The sequence below is a fragment of the Stomoxys calcitrans genome, chromosome 2, assembly GCF_963082655.1.
Source record: "Stomoxys calcitrans chromosome 2, idStoCalc2.1, whole genome shotgun sequence".
NCBI classification, from domain to species: domain Eukaryota; kingdom Metazoa; phylum Arthropoda; class Insecta; order Diptera; family Muscidae; genus Stomoxys; species Stomoxys calcitrans.
Genome location: NC_081553.1, coordinates 2,729,369 through 2,738,490, shown reverse-complemented (window position 1 = coordinate 2,738,490; position 9,122 = coordinate 2,729,369). Strand labels below are relative to the sequence as shown.

At 38.5% G+C, this 9,122-nt stretch overlaps 1 protein-coding gene across 1 annotated transcript; it reads left to right on the top strand.

Annotated features, from left to right (window-relative positions):
* Positions 1–7,057: 7,057 nt before the first annotated feature.
* Positions 7,058–8,026, top strand: LOC106084354 (zinc finger protein 697). The gene has a single exon (XM_013247970.2). It carries the CDS (start codon positions 7,058–7,060, stop codon positions 8,024–8,026), a length of 969 nt encoding a protein of 322 aa, XP_013103424.2.
* Positions 8,027–9,122: the final 1,096 nt, after the last annotated feature.

The window sequence follows — 9,122 nt, the reverse complement described above, 5'->3', positions numbered from 1 at the left end:
TCCACACTTCTGCAATACATCAAATGTCGAAATTCTGCTGGCCAACGATAATTTACCAAAAATATTAAGAGCTGGAATGATTCAAACGTCCTCAAATATGCCGATAGCTCAAAGCACCATCTTTGGGTGGATCATCTCTGGAGCTTGCCATTATTAAATTGCATTCCTGCAAGGCGGGCGGCATGTTGAACCCAGTTCAACAACAATCTTTGCCGTTCTCCAAAATCTGCCCCATTTTAGTCATAAGAACATGAATTAAATGAAATTATTAAAATATGAACTTTTTCATGACCCTTAACATAAATACCAATATATGAATTAATATTTGCAATATGGCAACCCTAGCCATGTTAACTATTGTACTAAATTTAAAAACACATAGCTGTCTTCTTCTAACTTTAAATTATATTGCTGAAATACATTTTTTAATGTTAACCGATACATTTTATATGATGCCTTGGTTACCTTTGCCACTGCCATCTTTTACTTGTGCAGCAGCAACGATAGAAAGCGGTAAGGGTCATCAGGCTAATAAAACTGTTCATCACTTGGAAACTGAAACTGTGCCTATTTTCTTCATTTTTATTTGGGTTCCTTACACTTCCGGGAGATTTAATTCCATCCAACTACAGTCCACTAGAAGGGTCTACCGGAGTTGTACAATCTGTGTTCACGGAAAGATGTATTTTCGGTGCTTTATCACAACCACAGTGTTTCATGCTTAATGGTCAACAGTGATCCAAAGTACAAATTTTCGCCAATACTTCGATGTCAAATATATTTCTATACATCATCTTCCTTAGGATAGTAATTTCGTCGCTCCGTGTGTAACAGTCCCTTATCTGTGGACCTTTGAGAAAGCAACATATTTCCAAAATACACATTTTACAGGAGAGCGAAAAACATTTGTTGAGCATAAGTTAAGGCAAAGGTTGAAAGAAAGATATTATTATAAAAAAAGTTTTTGCATGCAATTTTATGCGTTTTTTGTGAAATTTATATTTTGTATTTTTATTTTGTCTACATTCAGTCTTCCTCACAAATGATTTTTTTACTCCCACTTTATCACAAATACCTATGATTATTGCAATTTATTGCAATTTTAACATGCAAATGCAAATTTTGCCCATGAACATTCCACTAGAAACAGGGGCAAACTTCTCACAAATTAATAAGTGCTGTCCAATTCAAGTTTAAGATCAAAGATAAGGGGCCTCCTTTTTATAGCAGAGTCCGAACGGCGTGCCCCAGTTCGACACCTCTTTGGAGAGAAGTTATACATGGTATAGTACCTCAAAAATGTTGCCACCATTTGGAGGGGAAAACCACCGCGGAAAATTTCTTTCTGATGGTCTCGCCAGGATTCGAACCCAGACGTTCAGTGTCATAGACGGACATGCTTACCTCTGCGCTACAATGGTTCTCCCGATTTCACCGAAATTTAATACTTTTCAAAAGGCAAATATCATCAAACCTATTGTAAGATGGCTTAAGATCGCAAGTTAATAAGATTTCAAATAGGACCTTACCATAGGCTTACTAATCTCTGGTTGGACAGTATAAAAGGAGGCGAGCTTAGATATACTACATATACTTCGAACTAGGAATGTTTGGACAAACAGAAAAGTTTGCGGTTGAGATTTCGAGCATAGATGACATCGAAAACTTGGTTCGTACCATGGAGAATGGAAAGACATCGCAGAAAGACGAAGAACAAAGGATGGTGGAATAAGGATCTAAGGATACTCCGAACGGATGCAAGAAAAGCCAGTGCAAGTGGCAACGGGGAAGGGAGGTCTATAAGGACAAACCATGGCTCTGAAAGAAAATATTGAGGAGGTAAAAAAGGAAGGACTTTTTTGCCATTGCTGTGGATTCTTATGATCGATGGAATTCTATGGAAACTTAAGAATCAAGCGGTCAGGGTTTGTGCTTATGATGGCTACCTTATTACTCTAGCCGCCCGGTAGTTCTTATATACTAGGTCTGAGACAAAATTTCATATTTATATTATTCTATTAAGACAAAACTGAGCTCAGGCAAACGCCGCCACAAAATTTTTTTCTTAATGACAAAATTGTAATGAAATTCTTACTAACGAAATTTTTCCCAAACAAAATTTCAATGACATTTTTTTTAAGAAAAAATTTTAGCGTAACTTTCTCCAACGACAAAAAGACAAATCTTTTTAAAATTTTCATAAATTCTCAATAACACCTCTTCCAAAGACTACATTTTTAAGATTTTTTTTTTAATTTTAGTGAAAAAATCTCTAAAGACCCAGTTTTGGGCCTACATCCAAATTATTTCTCAAAGCCAACATATCAATAAAATTTTTGTGTCTGCTCAATGTATTTTGCTGCACTACATTTTGCCTAAACTTTTTAAAAGTCTTTTAATTTTGCTTTTCTATTCTAAATTGACATGAAAAACCCCATTGATCTAATCTAGACACAATTTAAGGTGGTTAAATTGTGAGTACCACGACATAAATATAAGGTATAATAAGGTGGCACATGGTACGTCACAGAGGGCCATTTTACCGCCATTCCTATGGGTGACCACCATAAATAACCTATTACGGATGCTGACTGATGAGGGGTTTGAACTTCGTAACAGAGGACGAGACGATCAATTCTGGGTCCTCTTCTCTTTTCATTGTACAGTAACGACTTGGCGGGTCAATTGTCTTATTGTGAGGTACATATGTACGCTGACGATGTACAAATATATATCGGCAGTCCGAGGGATGAGATTGCTGAAAACATACGTCTGCTTAATCATGATCTGTCAAGAGTCAGCATGTGGGCGAAAGCCAATGGCCTGTGTCTCAACCCTGTAAAGTCCAAGTGTGTGGTTATCAGAAACAGGCTGTCTCGTTTTTCATGTGATGTCGGTATATTCATTAACGACTCTAGATTGGAAATCGTTCCTCATGCAAAGAACTTGGGCGTTGTTATTAACAGCACTCTGACTTGGAGTAATCATATCGACTCTGTCGTTGGTCAGGGATATTCAAAATTGCGTGCTCTCTGGGCCACTCAGTCGGTTACTCCGCTGCGGGTTAGGTCTCTCTTGGCAAAGACTTATCTTGTTCCTGGCATTCTCTACGGCTGTGAGTTGTTTGCTAATTGCAACTCGGTAAGTAGACGTAAGCTAAACACCTATTTTAATAGCGTTACTCGTTATGTATTTCGCTTGAGACGGCGCGATTCCATCTCTGAATACTCTTTATCTCTGTATGGCGTCTCCTTACAGCACTTGTTGTTCCTAAGATCGCTTACTTTCCTGCATAAACTGATCTACACGCAGGCACCACAATATCTGTATGGATTTATTGATTTCGCCAGATCTACTAGAGGTAAAAAAATCATTCCCAAAATGTATCGGAGGCTTGTTTCTGAATGGCATATGTTCATATTCGCTGTACGTCTCTGGAATTCTCTTCCTAACGATCGGCAATTACTCAGTAACTCGGCAACATTTAAAACCAGGCTCTGGAAACATTTTACTGCATTAAGTTGATGAATGTTAAGACTCATTTATATATTAATTTTTATTCTTCTATACTTACCTTAATTTCTTTTTTTCGGATCAACTAAGTCTATTAATTCCTCTTTAATTGATAAATTCACTTTTGTTTTTTTTCTTTTAAATTCAATCTACAAAGCCGCAATTGTTAGTTTTTTCCGTAAGTTATTCATTCAAAAACTGTGATGTATTGTAAGCTATAGATTCTTAGTTTTAAGTGTTCACTATGTACAATTGTTGGAGATATTACCCGCACTTTAATTATAAGAATTTTATATTCTTGTTTTGCGGGTATAAATAAATAAATAAATTACAAAAATTACGATGCTATAATACTTCTAAGGGTTAAGGATCCAAATCAGCTATGTAGAAGTGCCGAAAGTGTCTTGGAGATGGCATATGACTGGGCTAGACCTAGGGGTCTCAATGTTAACTCAAAAAGACTGAAATCTGCCTGTTTACGAAGAAGACGAACCATGACGAACATTGAGGAAACTCAATAGAACGATTTCGATATCTGACAAAATCAAATAATTAGGAGTGATCTTGGACAGGCAACTGAATTGGAAGGGGTACCGAGAAGGCTCGAAATGTGGCCTGATTCCAAGGATAATCAACTAACTCTAAAGGTGCGGGATTACACCAATACTTATTTACGCGATGGATAAAAAGAGTAACGTAACGATAATACAACAGGTTCAGAGAACATGTTGTCTTGGCATAGTGATGAGCACCACGCCCACTAGGGCACTGAAGACTATTCAAGATATCCGACACTATCCATTCAAGATTAAGAGACTTAAGGCGAAGGGAGAATGGATAGAGAATAGGAGAAGGTCATACCATCGCCGAATAATCGAGGCGACGATAGGAAAACTACTAAGCTGATACTATCTATAGAACTAAGCTATTCGCAACGACTAGAACATTTCGAAGGATCTGAAAGATTAGAATAGACGTATAAATAGTGGGTTAGAAAGCAGTACAAAATTTAGCTCTGACTTTATGACCAAACGTCTCCACCGATGAGTCAGTTCAGTGCACCAAGTAGTGGCCACAATATTCAATAAAAATTTGAGGTACATTTACCAATTTCACAGTAAATGAAGAGTTTTGCCAATTTTTCGATTTTGAAAAAAAAGTGGGTCTGCCCTTCGCGAAATATAATCCTGGCTACGTTCCTGCTTGGAAGTGTTGCTGGGGCTTTAGACGATTGACCTATACGTCAGATAATCGGCCAAGAGGTACCTTTTTAGACTGTCGCAACTTGGTCAACTTCGGTGGTTCCCAGTCCGACTAACCGGTGTACACGACGGGGCTATGACCGACCAGCGGACTGACAACTTTTCAAGAGTGGACAGTAGGCTGCATGTGCTAATACCTACGTTGGCTGAATAGCAGAGAGAGCTGATTCGATGTGGGGATTTTAATATTTTTGCAGATAGATCGAAAATGGATAATGGAACCGGATGTGGAATCCACTGCCCAAAACTACGAATAGATGTCTCTCATCGCATGGAGGACTTTGGAGTATTATCACGGTGGAAGTCTTTGCGATTGGTAGTTCTACGGAGATAATGTTGTTAAGGAACGTCGACCGGCTGGACCTCTGTATAGTTAGCAATAGTCAGGCGACGCTCAAAGCTGTTATGGGTTCGAGCATAGGGTCTGAAGCGTTGCATCAATATCGGAACTATCTGGTCACAACAAATTTTTAAACAAAAAAAAAAAACATGTTGCACCCGTTAGGAGCTTGTCTCATAATTTTATATGACATTTTAATAACAAAAAAAATATGTAATCCTTAAGATATTTGGATATGCCTTAATACATAATTTAAATACATAATTTTGAAGAAATCTTTAAATTCAATGAAATTATTTCTAAGGACTAAATCTCGACAATACTTTCTCTAAAGACAAAAGGTTGCATAAAGTTTTATTTCACTTAAAAGCGTGTATTAAAATGGAATTTCAATTAGCAAATAGTAAAACAAAAATCTGTCAAAACCTGTTAATTCATGGTACCTTACTGCGTGGAAATTTCATAAGCGTCCATAGCTGGAAAGTTTTTCAAATAGTGCAAGCAAGCGAAACTAACTCGCCGCATTTTCATCGTCGATTCAGAAAGTAACAATCATTTGTGAAATTTTTATTTAGTTTGTTATCAGAAAACCACGCCAACAACATTATTCGCAAACACCCGAATTTTGAAGACATTTTCTCCAAGGACAAAATTTCGATAGACTTTTTCTTTAAGACAAACTCTTAACAAAATTTTTCCAGAGGTAAAATAAAAAATATTCCAATTTGAAATAGACATATTGAAATTTCTTTACTGGAGAAAAGATTTCCATTTTACATATTTAGTATAGGCAAATTTGGACAGTCATGTGTTTGATTACATTAGTTGTTTTTGTTTTGTCCTAAAGGGAATCGAGCTAATGACCATGAGTTTAATGATAGGAGGTTGAAGATTTCATTTTTGAAAAGATATTGAAAAGAAATTGCCTTAAGTTAGCTAGTCTACTTTTCTTTGATAATCATTTGGCATTATTAGATGGCATAGAGAATGCTGAAAAACCAAAAATATACGAAAGAAATCAAATGGCAATAAACGATAACATTATTTGAATATATATTTTTTCAGCTACATATTTTTGGCACTTAGTCCTCTAACTATTTTTAATGTGAAAAAAACACTGTGCAACAGATTTTTAAATAAGAACGAACGTGGCATTAAATAAAGAAGAAATCGGGACATTAAACATGAACAGGCAAATCGGCCCGTCAACCACAAACATAACGAGATGCCGCTATGTCTGCTGTTAAAAGTGGGAAGCCATTGTTAAAATCTCCCTTGAACGATGGCAGAAAAGGACACCCCTAAACAAGGGCATTCTCTAATAGCCCTCATACGCACTCACACACGCACATTCACTCAATCGAGATTAAATTCTCTCGTCGAATCGATGCAGGGATTTGCGGTAACGAAATCCATGAATGAAGCCTACCACACTCGCAGTCACTTATGCTCGCTCGCTCGCTCAAACACATACGCACCCACCAAACACTTTCCTTTGGGTTCGCTACGCTTGAAGGGAATTTCCTAAGCCCAGTGATTGAGTAATGGTCTGTTTGAGAGGCTGTGTGAGAGTATGCGTTTACGAGAGTACGCCTATGCGTGTGTCAAAGGCCTAGGTAACAAATACACAGGCATACGCATACACACACACACATGTCGTACGCTATGATTCTTAGGTAGACGAGTAGACAAAACCAGGTCCTGAATGCTGTCTCTTCACAGTTTCCATTTATATACTGTGCGCAAAGCATTGAACGAATCAGTTCCACCACGGATCTTAACGAGAACACACACAAAATCCCACACAATCGATGCTGTAACGTAACAGAAAACATACACCAAACAAGTGAAAGTGTCTATCTCAAAATATACACATACACACGCACGAAGAAATTAGTATATATTTTTGATAATAAAAAGTGTTAAAAAGAAATTCACCAACATGTCCACCTTGAACATGCATCCTCCACAAACATACTCCAGACTCTTCCGTCCTTGGGATTGCAACTCACGTCCTGAAACAGGCAAAACGCCTGATGGAAACGAACCGGCCCACCAGCGACCATTGGTGAAAAGGGAGTACAACTCCTCGAACGAAGACATGTCAACCTCCTCCACTTCACTGATAAAGGCCGAGAATCTGTCCTTCAGTGGCAATGAAAGTGATCGCGAATGTGCTTCATCCAGCAGCTCGTCAACAAAGTCCTACGACGAAAGTTTCAACAACAGCTTGCAAATGGAGCGCTCCTCCTCACCTTCGACCAAAGCTGCTCCAAGCTCACATGCCATCCGTCAACCCCTGAACTATCCAACGGCCTCCAACACCCATCTCTATGGACCTTTGGAAGGTCATATGCACCACAACGCAGCAATGCCCATGATGGCTCCATCCGCCAGTGATCTCTACTATGCTGCAGCAGCCGCTGCTGGATTACCCAATGTAGCCGCCACCAACTCATCCCCAGCTGCAGCTGCTGCTGCCGCTGCCTATGCGCTCGATCCATATGCCTTGAGTTTGATGGAGCAGGAGTATGCTCGCGTCATGGCCGAGGAGGCCCATCTCAAGGCCGTCAATGCCCGCAAACAAAGGCCAAAGAAGTTCAAATGCCCCCACTGCGACGTTGCCTTCTCCAACAATGGCCAACTCAAGGGTCATATTCGCATTCACACCGGCGAAAGGCCTTTCAAATGTGATGTGGAAACCTGTGGCAAAACATTCACCCGCAATGAGGAGCTGACGCGTCACAAGCGCATCCACACCGGCCTGAGACCTTATCCCTGCTCGGCCTGTGGCAAAAAATTCGGACGCCGCGATCACCTCAAGAAGCACATGAAAACTCATATGCCACAAGAGCGCCAATTGGGTCCAGCCATATTCGTACCCATGTATCCCTATCTCTACGGCTATTAGAATGACAGAAAGTGGAAGCGAATAACGCTACGACACCGTCACAACGGCTTGGCCCAAATCAAATAAAAACTTCGTGATCCAATGTTCCTGCAAGGCAAAGAAGAAAAACGGAAAACGCGCTTGCACGCGTTAAAAACGCTAAAAACTCCTCACAACCAACGATTACCTCAATTAACCTGTACCTGGCTGAAAGATGAAGAAGCACAACGAAGAAGCAAATGCTTTACCTCCACGGCAACCAAGTACCAATTGCAACGATCGATCCTCCGAACGATCGTCCAAACGACAAACTACTATGTAAAAAAAGTTTATTTTTATCGTTATTTTTATTTTATTTTATAAACATTTCCTCACGAATATGAGGAGAGATGTGTAAATATCATCATGTACATATGTATGTGTGTATGCCGCTATTAAACCCCTCCGAACATAAGAAAAAAAACAGCCATAACACGAAATATGTTTCACTCTCATTTTTCCCACATTGTATTTTTCCCCGTGTAAATATCAGCGATCTTCCACACATCACCACCATCAGGCATTTATCTGCGAAAATGTTAATGTAAATAGTATCGAATGGTAGTTGTATCGTCTTTTGGATACACTAGCCAAAAATAGCAAACAATAACACCCAACTCTGTATAAGATTGTTCCCCATTTTTTATTTTTCATATTTTTCCTTTCCAATTATTTTTATTCGTATTTTTAAGTTTTATAACTCGTTTTAGATGAAAATTTTTATATTATTGCAAAGAAAATATACAAAGAAAAGCAAAAGTTACAAGAATTAATTAATTCGTTTTTTTTTTCTATTTTATCAAATTAATTTTTAGAACACGCCGACGGCTAAGTGGAAAATGTCCATTACAGAGTCATTACAACAGATAAAGTATCTTGTCGACAACAGCAACTGAAAAAGAAAGAGTTAGAAATTGTTATATTAAAATTCAATTACATGACACTCACGCATGAGATCTGCTTATTCGTACCGATGCATTTTTGGACGATTCGAAAACGAGTTCGTTCAAAAAATTTAATAACTCTACCCAAAAATCACATCTAAAACACGAGAGTCCGAAATGTTGGATTACAGGCA